This window comes from Hippopotamus amphibius, chromosome 2 (assembly GCF_030028045.1).
Source record: "Hippopotamus amphibius kiboko isolate mHipAmp2 chromosome 2, mHipAmp2.hap2, whole genome shotgun sequence".
Lineage (NCBI taxonomy): Eukaryota > Metazoa > Chordata > Mammalia > Artiodactyla > Hippopotamidae > Hippopotamus > Hippopotamus amphibius.
Genome location: NC_080187.1, coordinates 57,339,985 through 57,356,990, shown reverse-complemented (window position 1 = coordinate 57,356,990; position 17,006 = coordinate 57,339,985). Strand labels below are relative to the sequence as shown.

General features: G+C 38.0%; 1 protein-coding gene across 1 annotated transcript in view; it reads right to left on the bottom strand.

Annotated features, from left to right (window-relative positions):
- EBF2 (EBF transcription factor 2) overlaps positions 1–17,006 on the bottom strand; it is a 193,039-nt gene that overhangs the window by 9,430 nt on the left and 166,603 nt on the right. The window contains exons 11-14 of the mRNA XM_057724418.1: positions 11,241–11,329; positions 9,851–9,916; positions 9,438–9,615; positions 5,520–5,705 (exon numbers count right to left, since the gene is read on the bottom strand). Of these exons, the coding sequence (XP_057580401.1) occupies positions 5,520–5,705; positions 9,438–9,615; positions 9,851–9,916; positions 11,241–11,329 (519 nt within the window). The remainder of the gene's footprint in view (positions 1–5,519; positions 5,706–9,437; positions 9,616–9,850; positions 9,917–11,240; positions 11,330–17,006) is intronic.

Sequence of the window (17,006 nt, the reverse complement as noted above, 5' to 3'; positions counted from 1 at the left end):
GATAAAGATTAAGAAAAAATTAAGAGGGCAGGGAAACAGATACTCTTCCTTTTCTAAGGGGAGTACTAACCTCTCTGGAGGGACTTCGGTAATACGTATCAAAGTATTTGAAAATGTGCATATTTTTAACCCAGTAATTTAATTTCTAGAAACTAATCCCAAGGAGATAATCATAAATGTGCAAAAAAAAAAAAAATCCAAGGGCATTTTTATAGTCTTGAAAAACTGGGAAATAAGTGAAGTGACCAGCAATAGGGTAAACTCTATTAGGTCCCTAAAATGGATTACTATGGAAAGAATATTAAAACTAATATTGGCGAAGAATATTTAATGGCATGGAAAGATATCCCTCCTCAGATGAACAAAGCAGATTACGTAATAACATAGACAATGAGCCCATTTTTATTTTTTTAAAAATATACAAAGCAGAAGTCTAGAACGATGTGATATACATCTAAAATTTTAATGACATTATCTGGCTAACAGAATTGTGAAGATTCTTAACTTTCTTTCTCTTACTTGTCTGTATGTTCAAAATTTTCTACAGTGAACATGTATTACTTTTGTAATGTAGCAGAAAACAGCAAAAGCTGTGAAACAAATGGAAAATCTCTGTTTCTTTGGGAAAAAATAATATAATGCTGAGCAATGGGCATAACGGCTTTCCTGGATGTTAATGTTCCTCTTTGATCTAAGGCTTAACTGCCTGTAAGCAAGGCTGTCTGTTAACCTTTCTGTTATGGAAAAGGCAAAGAGACCGAAAAATTTCACAAATTCCTAGGAGAAGCTTGTTGATTTGTAGTTGACTTTACAATGCAAACTCTGTCACCCCTAATATCTATTCTCCGTTCTTAGGACACAGGTCTGTATCACTGATGGATTTTATGAAGCCCAGCTTCATATCTGTGACTTGGAGAATTTTGCCATTTTTCTTCCACTCTCTTTTTCATTGATGTTATGGCAGAAGCCCATTTGCTGTGCATCAGAGCAGACGCTGCAATTTTCAAAATGTATCTATCCATAGCTGCAAGGCTATACTTTAAAAGTGAACAATGGTTATCTCTTCATAGAAATAAAGTGTGTCATTTTTCTTTTCTTTTTTATGTAGGCATTCTCTTCAGTGTGTCTACAGTGAGAATGTTACAGTTGTCATAGGATATTTTTTTTTCCTTTCTGAAGAAAAAGACAATGGAAATACACCAAAATATTAACAAGGTGGCTTTTTACAATGGGAGTATACTTTCTTTTAAAAACTATTTCCACATGTTCTAAATGTTCTACCATAATCATTTCATACTCTATGACAGAAAATGTCTTGATATTTATTTTTGAAAACATGAAAAGATTGAGGCCTGGAGTGTAGGCTAAGACTACATAACTGAAATCGGAATCCCTGAGGCCAGGCTGGATTCTATCTGTATGGATCTTGTTCCAAACTTTGCATGTGCTTGGTGGCTATTCTACTTTGGAAGAAGTGGTCCCTTGGGTGTTGCAGGCTTGTCGAGTAGAGCATCTTTGGGGACACCAGAGTGTACCGTTTTAGGAAAGTTGATCACACATACTTGAAACTGAAAATTTCTCTGGACACCTCTCTCTGTGGATAGAGGCCAAAGTAAAGGCAAGCACTTCTGGCTCAGAAATCTCTGTGAACATGGGGAGTTAAGGGAAAAACCACTTTTCTTCTTCTAACGATTGACTGGCTTGCACCGTCCCAGCTGGACCTCACCGGGCACACATCCTCCTTTGCATTGAGCCATTGCATTTGTTGGCGCTAAGGGGTCTGTCAGCATTTCATTATAACCCCCTATTGTCAGGGGTTTAGAATTCAGCCATAAAAACTTGCACTGAGCTGGAACTTGGCACACACTGCTACTGCCAGGAAGTGAAGTTTGTATGTGAAATTGAAAAAACATCTGTTTGGCCATTTTTGAAGTGGTGTGAGAGCAAAAGCAGTAAAGATGCAGGTTTCTGATACTCTGTGTTGGCCGTAATGCAAGTCAACTTGACCAAGAGGCTTGGCTTTATTTCTTTTTAACGTCTCAGGCAAGTGATTGCTCCATGGCATGGCATGGCCTGGCCACATCAGACTAGTTTAAAAAATAAAATAAAAAATCAGAGGAAGGTGTTTTCAGACACAAGCAACTGAATGAACGAAATGGATGGTATCTCCCTGGGCTTTCTTTCTTTTTTTTTTTTTGTCTTTCCCAGAGAATTTGAGGCTTAGCTGGGTAGAAATACAAGTCACGTGCAATTATAATGAACTCCATGCAGTATTCAGTATTTTTGCAGTAGGGGATTTTATTGTAATGAATACACTGTTTAGAATCCCATTCCCAGTCTGCAATTCCTTTGGACCTTTCCTCAGAAAATGAAGGTGCAGAGGGTCTCACAGACCCAGTAGGAAACAAGAGGACTTCTGTGTTTCCCACTCCCTCTGGGCAGGGCACCTTCCTCGTTCTATTTTGTGTATGCTCTCTTGTTTTAATGGGTGATTTGAAGACACGGTGTTATTATTTTTCTTGTGGCAGTTGGATTGAGTGATCAAGAAAGGACAGTAGAAGGAAGCTGTCACTTGCTAGAGTGGGAAGGGTCATTTCCTACCGGACGAATTATCTAGTAAGAAACATCGACCGTCAGCACCCAATGGGCAGTTTCTTTCATCCATGCTCTCTCTCTCTGTCTCTCCACCCACACCCCATCCACCCTTTCCCATCTTTTTTTTTTCTCTCCCTCCCTCATCACCACACTAAACACTGTATTGTTATATGAACCATTTTTGATCCACAAAAACAACAATTTCACATGATTCAACCTAACACACACATTTTATTCATAAATGTATGATTGAACATATGAAATTACACAGTTTTGTAAATCAGAAAAGGTGGTTTCATAGGACTCAGCCTAATAATCTGTTATAAAGACATGAATTTTTTTAGATAAATAAATTTATTTATTTATTTATTTTTGGCTGCATTGGGTCTTGTTTGCTGTGTGCGGGCTTTCTCTAGTTGTGGCAAGTGGAGGCTACTCTTCGTTGCGGTGCACAGGCTCCTCAGTGTGGTGGCTTCTCTTGTTGCAGAGCATGGGTTCTAGGTGTGTGGGCTTTAGTAGTTGCGGCACGTGGGCTCAGTAATTGTGGCTTACGGGCTCTGGAGCACAGGCTCAGTAGTTGTGGCACACGGGCTTAGTTGCTTCACAGCGTGTGGGATCTTCCGGGACCAGGGATCGAACCCGTGTCCCCTGCATTGGCAGGCGGATACTTAACCACTGCGCCACCAGGGGGGTCCCCAAATATTTTTGATGTTAGTGAATAATTTAAAAACATGATATCTTGAATCTGATGACACGTGTCCTAGCCCCATTTTTACTGTTTCCTGGCAATGACCCCTTGAGTAAGTCATTTAATAACCCGTCATATCTTGGAAGGGAATGGGATGATGATAGTAGTATAACAAATTACAGTAATACATACAATTATATACATGTGTGAATTATATACATAATACATTATTAGTAGTATTACATCCACGTCATAAGGTTGCTGTGAGGATCTGACTGGACTCTGGGTGAACGTGCTTTTCAGGCTGTAAGGCGGAATGTAATCGTGAATGACTCTCACTGTTGTGACCATTACCAGGGGACATTACACAATGGCGCTTTTGCCCTTGTACCACTTGTAGGGGCTATTGAAGATGTGGTCCCTTCTGCACATACCCTCTCCACAAGGATGCATGGGAGAAATCTCTCCAGGATCTCAGCCACAGAAAAATCAGGTTTCTCCTAAGCTACTACTGATAATAATAATGTGTGGACATAAAATTTTATGACAAATAGTGTTTCTCTCTTTGCTTTACCATCTTGTAAGCCTCTGAACCAAATTAATAACTCCCTTGAATAGACCAAATGGTATCCATACTGACCCTCAGACTCATCTAATTTTCCAATCCATATTTTTTTCTTTTATCTGGTTCTTATAGTTTCTATCTTACACTTTCATACTACTCATCTGACTATGGATATTCCCCCCAAACATTTTTGGAATAAGAGAAGGTAAAAACAAGTAAGTAAGCAAATAAATAAATGAAGCAAGCAACAATTTGATTTCCTCTGTCCCTCTGATCTAATTGATCTGGGCCACCTGACAGGACACAATGGAGAACTCAGGCCTTTGCAGCAACAAGGTTTTCGTTGTCCTGGAAGAACCAACCTCTGCTTCCTCTGCTACTTGCCTACTATATCTTCACCACACTCAGTAGAGTGTTGGGTGTAATGAATCAAACAGATAACCCAGAAGTAACTCCTGGGTGTGTGTCCCCAGGGAATCACAGGCTCAAAGGCTGAGAGCAGCGGCTTCCAGACCCTTGGCATGTCACTTCCCAAACTGCGGTAGAAATGGACTTGACTCGCCCTTGTTCCTGGCACAAGGGAACCACTCTGGGCGAACAGAGGGCTTGCAGCAGAGCCTTGCAACAAGGTGCAGCATTTCAAGGACACTCCACTCAGTCACTCAGACTCTCCAGGGCAGCTTCTCCCCTGGCCTCAAGTATATTCCCTAAGTAGGCTGGAAAAACATCTCTCAGGCTCCTAGGACCATTGTGCAAGGTCCCAGCTTAGCCCCCAAAGCCACCCAAATGAGCTTTCATAACTTCCTAGGACGTCTGGCTTGCTGCTAGCCCACAGATTAGGACTCAGAGCTTCTGTCCCCATATGTTACACTGTCACCAGCAGTCAGGTTCTGTCTCCCTGGAGGTTCATAAGGGAGGGGAGAGGCATGTAACAAAGTGAGAAGGGAGCATGGTGTGTGACACAGAGTAACCTAAAGTTATCAGCTCTGTGTCCGGATTCTTGTCCTGCTCTGTTCTATCTGTGTGATCTTGCACAAGTCAATTAACTGCTGGGTACCGAAACTTCCTTGCTCTGACAAGGAGATACTACTGACCTCAGAGTGAAGAGTAAATAAAACACTAAATATGGGGACTTCCCTGGTGGTCCAGTGGTTAAAAATCCACCTTCCAACGCAGGGGACGTGAGTTTGATCCCTGGTTCGGGAACTAAAATCCCACATGCCGCAGAGCAACCAAAACCCCGTGTGCTGCCATGAAGATCCTGCATGCCACAACCAAGACCCAACCCAGCCAAAAATAAATAAATAAATAAAATATTTTTTAAAAGCGCTATATCTGAAAGTGCCTAAGGAAGAGTATATAGACTGTTAACTGAGACGGAACGTTAATTCCTCACACTCATTGACACAAGCCACATCTATTGTTTCTCCATAAAAAGGGAATAAATATTTCCACTCCTTCTCTTTCCCTTGAAAGGCTTTGAGTAACCAAATAAGCCTAAATCCACTAAAGGAAAAGTACAAAAGTCAGGAAGGATGACGAATCAGAAAATTGGGCTACTCCTCCATGAGTCAGTAAGATGTTGGAATGCTACTCTCCCTGAAAAGGCTGAATAGTAAAACCCATGGACAGAGAGGCAGGGAGAGCTGGACAGATGGACAGTGCACTTACTTCCATAAGGGGAGCCTGTGGGGGAGCCGTTTAGAAATCCTGGTGACCCTGGAACACCCAGGTTGGCCATGGGGACGTTGCTGTAGCCATTCATACTGTTACTGGAGGTGCTGTAGTTAGACTGCTGAGGGGTGGAGCTGGACGAGTAGCCCCGAGGAGAGATGCTGCTTGTGTTGCGGATGTATCCTGGACAACAAGGAAAAAGCCCAGATAAATGAACCTGTAAACACACACACACACACACCACACACACACACACCACAGACCAAATATGGTGGCATAGGTCCACATGGCCCCAGTCTATAGAATTCCACCAAGCTGACTATGGGCGGTAGTGGAAATTCTACAGTTTGTCTGCATACTTTTTATACCTTCTTGTCTCTTCCCCATCCTGCACAAAACAATGTCCCTGTAATTCCCCCCTTCCTCCTCTTTCCCATTTGCAGTCAACTCACACCAAGGAGTGAATGACAAATGGCAGTGTGTAGTGACATCTCTCAAATCATATTTCATATAACACTAGAGCCTTCTGAGCTATTGATGGGTATCACTGAGAAAAGCATTCTGTGCTTGACAGATGGTGCATACTGTAGCCATTCCTTGAAGATTCGTATATGGAGGGCCTAGAGAATAAACAAATCAGCTTAACTTTGCTAACCTAGTGTTTCCCAAATTTAACATACCACAGCATCCTATAAGATACTGATGAAAGAAATCAAAGATAACACAAACAGATGGAGAGATATACCATGTTATTGGATTGGAAGACTCAACATTGTGAAAATGACTATACTACCCAAAGCAATCTACAGATTCAATGCAATCCCCATCAAATTACCAATGGCATTTTTTACAGAACTAGAACAAAAAATCCTAAAATTTGTATGGAGACATAAAAGACCCCAAATAGCCAAAGCAATCTTGAGGGAAAAAGAAAAAAAAGGAGCTGGAGGAATCAAACTCTCTGACTTCAGACTATACTTACAAAGCTACAGTAATCAAGACAATATGGTGCTGGCACAAAAAAAGAAATATAGATCAATGGAACAGGACAGAAAGCCCAGAGATAAACTATGGTCAACTAATCTATGACAAAGGAGGCAAGACATGGAGAAATGACAGCTTCTTCAATAAGCGATGCTGGGAAAACTGGACAGCTACATGTAAAAGAATGAAATTAGAGCACTCCCTAACACCATACACAAAAATAAACTCAAAATGGATTAAAGACCTAAATCTAAGGCCAGACACTATAAAATTCCTAGAGGAAAACAGGAAGAACACTCTTTGACATAAATCACATCAAGATCTTTTTTGACCCACCTCCTACAGTAATGGAAATAAAAACAAAAATAAATAAGTGGGACCTAATGAAACAAAAGCTTTTGCACAGCAAAGGAAACTATAAACAAGAGGAAAAGACAACCCTCAGAATGGAAGAAAATATTTGCAAATGAATCAACAGACAAAGGATTAATCTCCAAAATATATAAACAGTTCATGCAGCTCAATATCAAAAAAACAAATAACCCAATCAAAAAATGGCAGAAGACCTATATAGGCATTTCTCCAAAGAATACATACAGATGGCCAAGAGGCACATGAAAAGCTGTTCAACATCACTAATTATTAGAGAAATGCAAATTAAAACTACAATGAGGTATCACCCCACACCAGTTAGAATGGGCATCATCAGAAAATCTACAAACAATAAATGCTGTAGAGGGTGTGGAGAAAAGGGAACACTCTTGCACTGTTGGTGAGAATATAAGTTGATACAGCCACTATGGAGAACAGTATGGATGTTCTTTGAAAAACTAAAAATAGAGTTACCATATGACCCAGCAATCCCACTGTGGGCATATATTCAGAGAAAACTATAATTCAAAAAGACACATGCACCCCAATATTCATTGCAGCCCTATTTACAATAGCCAGGTCATGGAAGCAACCTAATTGTCCATCAATAGATGAATGGATAAAGAAGATGTGGTGTGTGTATATATATATATATACAATGGAATATTACTCAGCCGTAAAAAGGAACAAAATTGGGACATTTGTAGAGACATGGATGGACCTAGAGACTGTCATACAGGGTGAAGTAAGTCAGAAAAAGAAAAACAAATATCATATATTAATGCATATATGCAGAATATAGAAAAAATGGTACAGATCAACTGGTTTGCAGAAATAGAGACACAGACGTAGAGAACAAACATGTAGACACCAAGGGGGGAAAGTGGGGGGGGGGAGGCTTGGGGGTGGGATGAATTGAGAGACTGGGATTGCCATATATACATTACTAATAAGAAAAAAATATCAAATTGTACACTTTAAATATATGCAGTTTATTATATGTCAATTATATCTCAATAAAAGTTCTTAAAAAAAATACCACAGCATCTTTTCTGGGTGTGTTGGGGAAAAGGCATCCTAATAACATTTCAAGAGCCACTAGCACTCTGCAGATCATAGCTATAGAAGTTCGAAGTTGTTACCATGCCCTGCTGGTAACAGGTGTGGAACATTTTCATTCAAAATGCATTGATAAGTTCATCTAAATGGGCTCTTCTTTCAAAATAATGCCATTTGCAGTAACATGGATGCAAGTAGAGACTATCATAGTAAGTGCAGTAAATCGGAAAAAGAAAGACAAACACCATATATCACTTATATGTGGATTCTAAAATATGGCACAAATGAACCTATCTAGGAAACAAGAAGAGACTCACAGACTTGTGGTTACCAAGATGGAGGGGAGGTGCGGAAGGGATGGACTGGGAGTTTGGAGATAGTAGATGCAAAGTATTACATATAGAATGGATAAACAGCAAGAGAACTACATTCAGTTTCCTAGAATAAACCATAAAAGAAACGAATATAAAAAAGAATGCATATACGTGTATAACTGAGTCACTTTTCTGTATAGCAGAAATTACCACAATACTATAAATCAACTATTCTTCAATTTAAAAAATAAAAAATAAAGAAATAAATGGGCTGTTCTTTGACCAAAGACCTGGAAGCATTAGCAATCGAATGCAGGGAGATCCAGTACCGAGTGGGATGAGTCTTCCCCATACTTCTGAAACCCCAGCACAGAGACCTCACCTAATCTATCCTGAAATAATCCACACTGGATAACTGTCTCTAAGGCTACTTAAGAAATGACCCAAATTTGGGGGGGGGGGATAGGTAATAATATGTCCCACACATATTTCTGTAAGAAGAACTCCCCCTGGGTATGAGAATGAGGAACTCCTTGGCAATGGATGAATAGAATTAGAAATAAAATGATCCCAAGGCTAGGGACATCAGCAGAAACATTTACTCCTTTTTAAAAATGATTTATGGTAAATGTAGCACCTTAATAAAATCAGCCTCAATGACAAAAATCTCTACACAATATGCTTTACATGTAAAGCACAGTTAACTGTGTTGCTGTATTTATATATTTGCATACATTTGTATGTATTTGTATATGAGATAATACACAATTAGAAGTTACCAAACAAATCTAGGCCATTTACCCTTGGCACTAGCAGTTTGGGTGTAATTAACAATAATGGCAATAATTTAGCTTCTTTCCTTTATTCAATTTGATGATCACAATAGCAGAAGTGTATGTTTTATTCAAATAATATCTGTAAATCTAGTTTCAGTAAGCCTAAACTATTCTAAATTCATAATACTTAACCTTATCCTTAAATATTTCCATTTAAAGTTTTCTACCTGGTACCTAAAAAGCTCAAAGTCTAACAACACATCTAATGTTGAGATAATCCAATGACATTGCATTGCTTATTTGGGACACACTCTTTTGATGGCATAAGAATCAAGCTTTAACTCCTTCCACTCCAGCAGAACCAACCTCTGAAGCGTATGTTTGACTTTTGACTCTGAGAAAGGAAGTACCTTGATTATTTCCCTGTGTTGACTCTGAGATGCTGACCCCAAGCTGGCTGCCATAAGAATTGATGCCCATCATGCCGCTGTGAGCTGGAGAGCTGGAGAGAGCTGGGATCTGGCTGGGGTTCCTGGGGACACTGTAGAGGGCTTCAGCAATGTCTGCGGCTCGCTTCAAAATGATGTCCTACAAAATGGCAGGTGGAGGGGACGGTGTTTATCAAGCAATGAGAGTCAAACTATACTCAATATTTTGTAATAACCTCTAAGGGAAAACAATCTGAAAAAAAAGATGTATATGTATGTATAACTGATCACTTCGCTGTACACCTGAAACTAACACGACATTGTAAGTCAACTATACATCAATTAGAAGAAGAAAAGAATGAAACTCAAAAGAGCGTAAAATGTGAGCATCTAACCTGGTTATTGTGTGGTGTCCCATAGAGCGCCTCCACCAGATCTGCAGCTCTTTTCAACAGCATTTCCTAGAAAAAGAATAAAGGGTGGGATATAAGCAAAGGTAAAATGCAAAATGGCCAACACAAAAGGAAATTATGTATAAAAATCAAAATCCAGGCATCCGCCTAAAGTGTAAGTAACTAGCCAAGAGGTCCTATATTTGGTTTGACAGGCAAAATATAATCACATATATGAATCCCTCTATAAATATGTATCTACGTGAAATTCATCTTGATAAAAGGGTTCCATAAGTAGCTTGGCTACCAAAACAAAACACATCCAAATTAAGGGTGGAGTTGGCTAAAATTAATAATGTCATGGGAGTTCCATTAAAAACTACTTTCAGACTATTCCATTAAAAAATCTGGTATTCTAATTAACCAAATATTCTCAAAATGATTGATTGACTTGAGTTTAGCTGCTTGCCAAGGAGTTGTCCAGAGTACTGAAATTATCTTGGCAATGCCTTCTGTAAAATTTTACTGTAATAAAGATGAATTCTTTCAATAATATTTCCCCCTGTTCACTTTAACCAGAGAGAACTAGTAATCAGTAATCCCTTTCCTCTCATTTTGTCTTTTCCACCTCCTGTTTTTAACAGCCTTTTAAATTGCTATTAACCTACTTTCCAGATATCACCTAATTTAATGGTGGGGCTGGGGATTTTTCCAAGAGGAAAATAAAGGTGTGATGTAGAAGCAACTGCGGTACTTGAATTTCACTTACCCTACAGAAAAGAGAACATGGCATTTTATAATGTATGTGCTTAAAATGCAAATATAAATGTTACAATTTCATAATTTCTCATTAATTAATACCTAACAAATTGACGTACTTTTAAATTAAAAAAGCTAAAATAATGGGCCAGATTCACTATATAATTTTTGTGAGCAAGTTCATTTAAAAGGGATACATTTCATAGAAATTTTATATGGAGTTGTTTTTCACTTCCTTAAATATCTGTGTACATACTAGGCCTTCAGTGAATACTTGATTGTGGATTTATATGTCCCTGTAATTACGGGTAGACAAAATTACATTTAAATACAAAGGAATGGGAACTTATTTTAAGCAACTATACAATTATTTATTTTCATAAAGTTGGCAATGTTTTATAAGCTGAATAATCGTAGTGTCTGTTTTATAGGCCCAAATTTTCAGATTTCATATTTCTTCAGAGATTAATCATATTTCATAGTTAGCAGATATTTTATGTGCATCTTGTGTCTCTAGCTTAGCCAAATTTCAGTGCCTAATTTAACTTGAAAGAGACTTAAGTCGCTAAATTTATCTGAGTTAGCTGAAGTTCTACAAGAAGGTTTTCACATATCATTTTCCAAAGCATTTTACCTTAGCTAATCTCTCAGGGTCTCCAGGATGCCTTGGGATGACTTTCTGCAGCCTCTGAAAGCCATAATCTATGGTGGGTTCATTTAACGCTGAAAAACAAAAGTCCTCTTTTTGAGTGTGTAAAGTGGCATAAAGCAAAGCTTCTAATTAAGTCTGTCACGGGTAATAGAAAAGTTCTGATATTATCTAAGAATTGACACATAATAGATTCAATCAGTTAAGGATTTTTGCTATTGACCTTGGTTAATTCACATTTATAAGTTGGGAATTTATAGTAATTTAATCATTAGAATGATGTCTCCAAATTTCAGGAGTATTATAATTATTTTATCACTTCTGCCTTAAGTACATATTTATCATTCTCTGCTCACTCAAATAATCAGAAACATTACACAATCAACTGCCTCCCATCCCAGTTTCTTATGAAGACAATAAAGTACCTTTACGTGCTTTTCCCTTCTTGCCTCTTTGTGTTCTTTCCCAGTATACCTTCATCATCTATTAATTCTTCTCCTAAATATCACTTTCTGTTCATTATGCCCTTAAATACTTACGTTCATACATATATAAACCCTCTGTGAGTTTATTCTCATAAAACCCTGTTCTCATGCATAGCATGCTTTCAGAATTTTCAATTATATTTCATTACACGTATGTTCACTTCACGTCAGGCTCCACCAGATACTGCAAGTTCCGTAGGAGCAGAACTCACACTTATTTTGTTTTGCCACCGTGTTCTCATTGTTGGAGGTGGAGCCTGGCACATAGTAGGAACTTAGTGTCAGCAACTGTAAAATGAAGGAGTGAGGAGGTGAATGAATGAAGGAAGGAAGGAAGGACCTATTTCAGCATTTCTACCATGCTAAAGAGTTTTGGGGGTTGGTTCCCTTATCCTTTGTCCTTCTTTTCCCTCTTTCTTCACTTTTTAAAAGTTTGTTGCTTAAATTTTATGGGTTTAAAATTAATACAAGATTAAAGTGAAGAAAAAAGATACAAAGGATAAAATAATAATCACCTGCACTCCCATTAGGCAGCAGTAAACACAGGAGAGTGTATTTCCTTTTTAATCTTCCTTTTTGCATATATATTTTATGAACATTTGTTGCTATTATTTGAACTCTCAAAGCAACACCTTTTATTTAAAGAAATTATTAAAATTTTTAAATACAGAAGCAAAAATAAAATCATCCATAATCTTATCATTTTAGAGATGATCTGGGTTAACATTGTTGCTTATATCCTCCAAGAGTTAAACACACACACATACTTAAAATTATTCGGAGACATGCTATTCACACTGTTACATAACCTACTTTTTATCCATTGAACAATATATCAAACTTTTCCCCAGGTTATTAAATATTCTTTTATAACATTATTTAAAATTCCTGCATATTTTTCCACGACATGGTCTATAATTTATTTAAATGGCTTCCTAATGTTTGGCATTTAACGTGGTGCTAATTTCTCACTATTATAAAAATCAGAGCAATAATTATCCTTTGTGCATAACTTTAATTATTTCAATTGAAAAATTCCAAGAATTAGAATTATTGGACCGAAAATTATGATTTATATTTAAGGCCTTTCATGCATACTGTCAAATCACTCCTCAGAAGAACATAGAAATTTACACTCCCTCTAGCAAGGCATGTGGTCATTTTAACTAACATTTCTTTATTCATCAGTGAGGTGGAGGAAGTTTTTTCTTATGCTTGCTGATCACTTTAATTTTTTCTTTTATGAACTGCTTATAATACTTTCTGCACTCTTTTCTACTGAGAATTAGGCTTTTTTTAACTTGTAAAAACACTTTACATATTAAATGTTTTTAACACTCTGTCACCATGTTACAATTATTATATCCAAACTTGTCCTTCAATATTATAGGTAGAAAGACCATCCCAACTCCGAGATCTGGCAAGTACACACACACACACGCGTGCGCGCGCACACACACACACACACACACACACACAGGGTGGGGTTTTTTGCATATACCTACATACACATATATGAATTCTTTAGGTCCACCAGTAGAATGTGTACTGGGTAATAAGTATAGGTAATAAGTATTTTGTTTTTCATTTTTTGCTATGTATTTTTCTTTTTGTTGATTTTATTGTGAATATGATTACTCCCTCATCACATTTTCTAAGAGTTTTACTAGCGCCTAGAAACACATTGGTTTTTACGTGTCTGCATAGGCAGTGTGTGTGAGGGTGGTGTGTGGTAGTAAATGCTATAGTCATTAAGAGAATCAGCTTTAGAGTCAAGTAGATCTTGGGTTTGAATTCCAACTCCACCATTTATTTCTGCCAGCTTCTGTTTCCAATCCATCTCATGGGTTTGCTGTCAGAATTAAATGAAACAATGTATATCATGCCCCCAGCACAGTGCTTTGCAGCTAAAAGATCTTAACCAAGAGTAACTGTCTCTTATTTTGTAACCAAACCTCTGACAGATGTAATTTTTTTTCTGTTCATTCTTAGGCTTGTACATTCAGAGCATCTATGTGATGATCATTTTGTCTCCTTTTGATAAGCATATTAATGCCATTTAGTTCTCTTAATCCCATTCATGTATTGGCTAAAACTTCCCAAACAGTGTCTGAAAAGAGGATGATAGTGGATATTCTTGCTTTTTCTTCCTTTGAATGGGAATGACACTAACATTTCAGCACCAAATGTGATACTGGCCATTTGAGATAGATATTAGTTATCATGCTTTTGATAAGGGCTTTTATCAGGACTTCTTAGAATTTTAAGAAATTACAAACATATGAATTTTCTCCCTGGACCAATTTAAATTGTATTTTAGAAGAGATTTCTCAATGTCTCACAATTAAACATCGACTCATGGGTGTGGTACATAATTTGCTTACTGTATTTCGGAATACAATTTGTTAATGTTTTCTTATGACTGCTGGTGGGAGGATAAAATCAACTGCATTACTGAGAACAGTGCCTGGCACATTTCGAGCCTCAACAAGTGTCTGTTATTATTATTGTTGCTGGTGATTTGTGTGCCCATATTAATAACTGGGATAGTGTGCATGGTGTTGTCGACTTGTGATTGATTTTTATTTTATTCCAGCTTTGAAAAATAAGTTGAGAAGCTTTCTATATTTTATCCTATGTGCTATAAAACTTATATAGCATGGATATCATCTCTTGACTCAAAATTTGAAAGAATCCCAGTGAAATTGCTCTTGTCAAAGTCACCAATAATATCTGAGCCAAACCAAGATGAACTTTTCCATTCTTATCTTAAACTCAAGTTAGCATTTGACACTGGAGAAACTCTCCTGCTGGAAATACTTCCACTCATTGGCTTTCTTGAATGCACACTGCCTTGTTTCACCTCTGTGGCTCCAGTCATGCCATCTCAGCCTACTCTGAGGACTGCTCTTCCTCTGTCCATCTGATGCTTCTTGTTGCCAAGGCAACAAAAATGCTGATGCTTCTTGTTGCCAAGACAGTCTTCTGCTTGCCTATACATTCTTCCTCAGCAACCTCATCAGTGCCCCCAGGATTCCCATGTCAAGCTACATACTGACTATCACAAATATTTATCTCCAGTCCAGATAGTTTGCCCAAGATTCAGCCTTATTTATCCAAGTACTGGCTGGAAATGTCCACCTGGCTGCCCCATAGACTCATCCCATTCAAGATACTCCAGCCTTATAGCCATCACTTAACAAGAAATCATGTGTTTCATTAAGATTTTAAATATTTTAGCATAGATTCTAATATAGTATTTGTTTAAAATTTCTAATCTCCTTTTATGACCCTCTAACACAGTCTTCCACCCCTACACCAACTTTGTTATAACTTTCTGAATAGCCCTTTTTTCTAATTTTGTCTTCCTTTAGTTCCAAAGAGAATATCCTAAAATTTCCAGGTGATTGAGTATTACATTGTTAATTATTTATTCTAATTAATTGCACTGGATCCAAAAAGGTGGCCTGCAGAATATCTGCCTTTTGGAATTTATTAAGTTTTTTTGTGAATTCATATTAGTCTTGTCTGTGTTCCATGCGAAATGCTTTAAATGTATTATTTAATATATCTTTTTGATCATATTATTTAACATCTTTTATACATAATTGCTACTATAAACTTATCTTTCCACATGCTTCTTGTATGTCTAATCGGTTTTTAATGTATATATTTTTCGCTAGTGATTAGGAAGATGTACATCCTATTTTAATTTAAAATAGTACCTCTGGCTTTCTATAAAAATATTTTATTTTTCCTAATTGATTGAGTCTGTAAGCCCCTCCACATATAAAAAATGTTGCTTACCTTTAATTTCCACACCTCATTCTCTCTCCTTCTACATTTTTGTTGATCGTCGATTCTCTTCAGCTAATATTCCTATTATTAGATTTTCTATGATCTGTCTGTTTTAGATACTAACTTTCACATTTACATTAAGCTTTGTCGTTGTGTTAACAATAATTCAGATACTATATGTTTAGCCGGTGGCACCATAACTTTTCCATTCTTGCATTCCTCTCTGATCCAGTTCTCCAGCAGTCAGGTTACCTCAGTAGGAATAAGAACTGAAATTTGTTGGGGCTCTTGAAGTAAGAGCATATCTTTCTATCTTCCTCACACATTAACGACAGCTTCTCTGGACAGAGGATTGTTGAGTATACTCTTTCCATTCAAGATCCAGTTTCTGCTGTGTCGCTTATTCTTACTCTAAGGGACGGACCTAGGAGGATTTGTCAGGGTTTCCCCCATTATTTCATGGCCCGGCTCTTCTTTTCCTATGAGTGGAATGTCACACATCCTCCAACACAGCCCTGTCTACAAACATCAGCACAGTGGCACAAAATTTCTGGCATATTGATGAGACCAGCCTAGCTTCACACACAAATAGCAGATTTCCCTTATTTTTATGTTTTCTTGAAAATATCCTCCAATATATTCTGGAATGGGGACTGATTAAATACTTGTACTCATTTTTCCATCTTACCCAGAAACACATGTAAGAATAGCTGTGTGTATATTGGAATCATTCCGTAAACTGTTTTTTCTTTCTCCACTTAGCACTGTAATGTCAGCAATTTCTGAAAACTTTAATAATATGATTTTTAGTGGCTATAATATTCAGTAATGAAAATTGTTACGATCTCTGTTAGAATGAAGGTTTACTATGTTACAGGCATTATGCTAACGCTTTATATATTAGTTCATTTAATCCTCATTACAACTCTAAGACATGGATTTTATCCTCATTTTAAATGCAGCTCCAGGCGGTAAAGGTGGCATCTGTACCCTGGATTCTGTAATTTCCAGGCCTGTGCTCTTCACCTTTTCTGCTGCAGAACCAGAGATGTCATTCCAAACCCCAGCTAGATATGCCATCAGCCCCCTGGGCCGAAGCCTAACCCCCTGTCCTTTGCTTCTGGACTGGAGCTGGCCAACAGCAGAGAGAGTGCTGAAAGTGGACATGCCACCCTCTGCTTCCGCCCACCTGCTCCCTGCACCCCCTTCCGCCCTGCCCCGTGCCTCCTCCGCAGCTTCTAGCGACAGGCAGATCAGAGAGTGCAGCCCTGCCTGGGTTGCCTGACTGCTCAACACTGAGGGTGGGAGAAGCCGCATTTGGTATCAATCAGCAAACACAAACAGCGTTCCGGCGCTGCGGGGTGAGCAGACTTGGTGACAAGATGCTCTAAATCAATCATAGCCTCGTCTTTTTTCAAACGTGCCCCATTGCATTCCCTAAGATGCTGATTTTCTTTATATGGGAAAA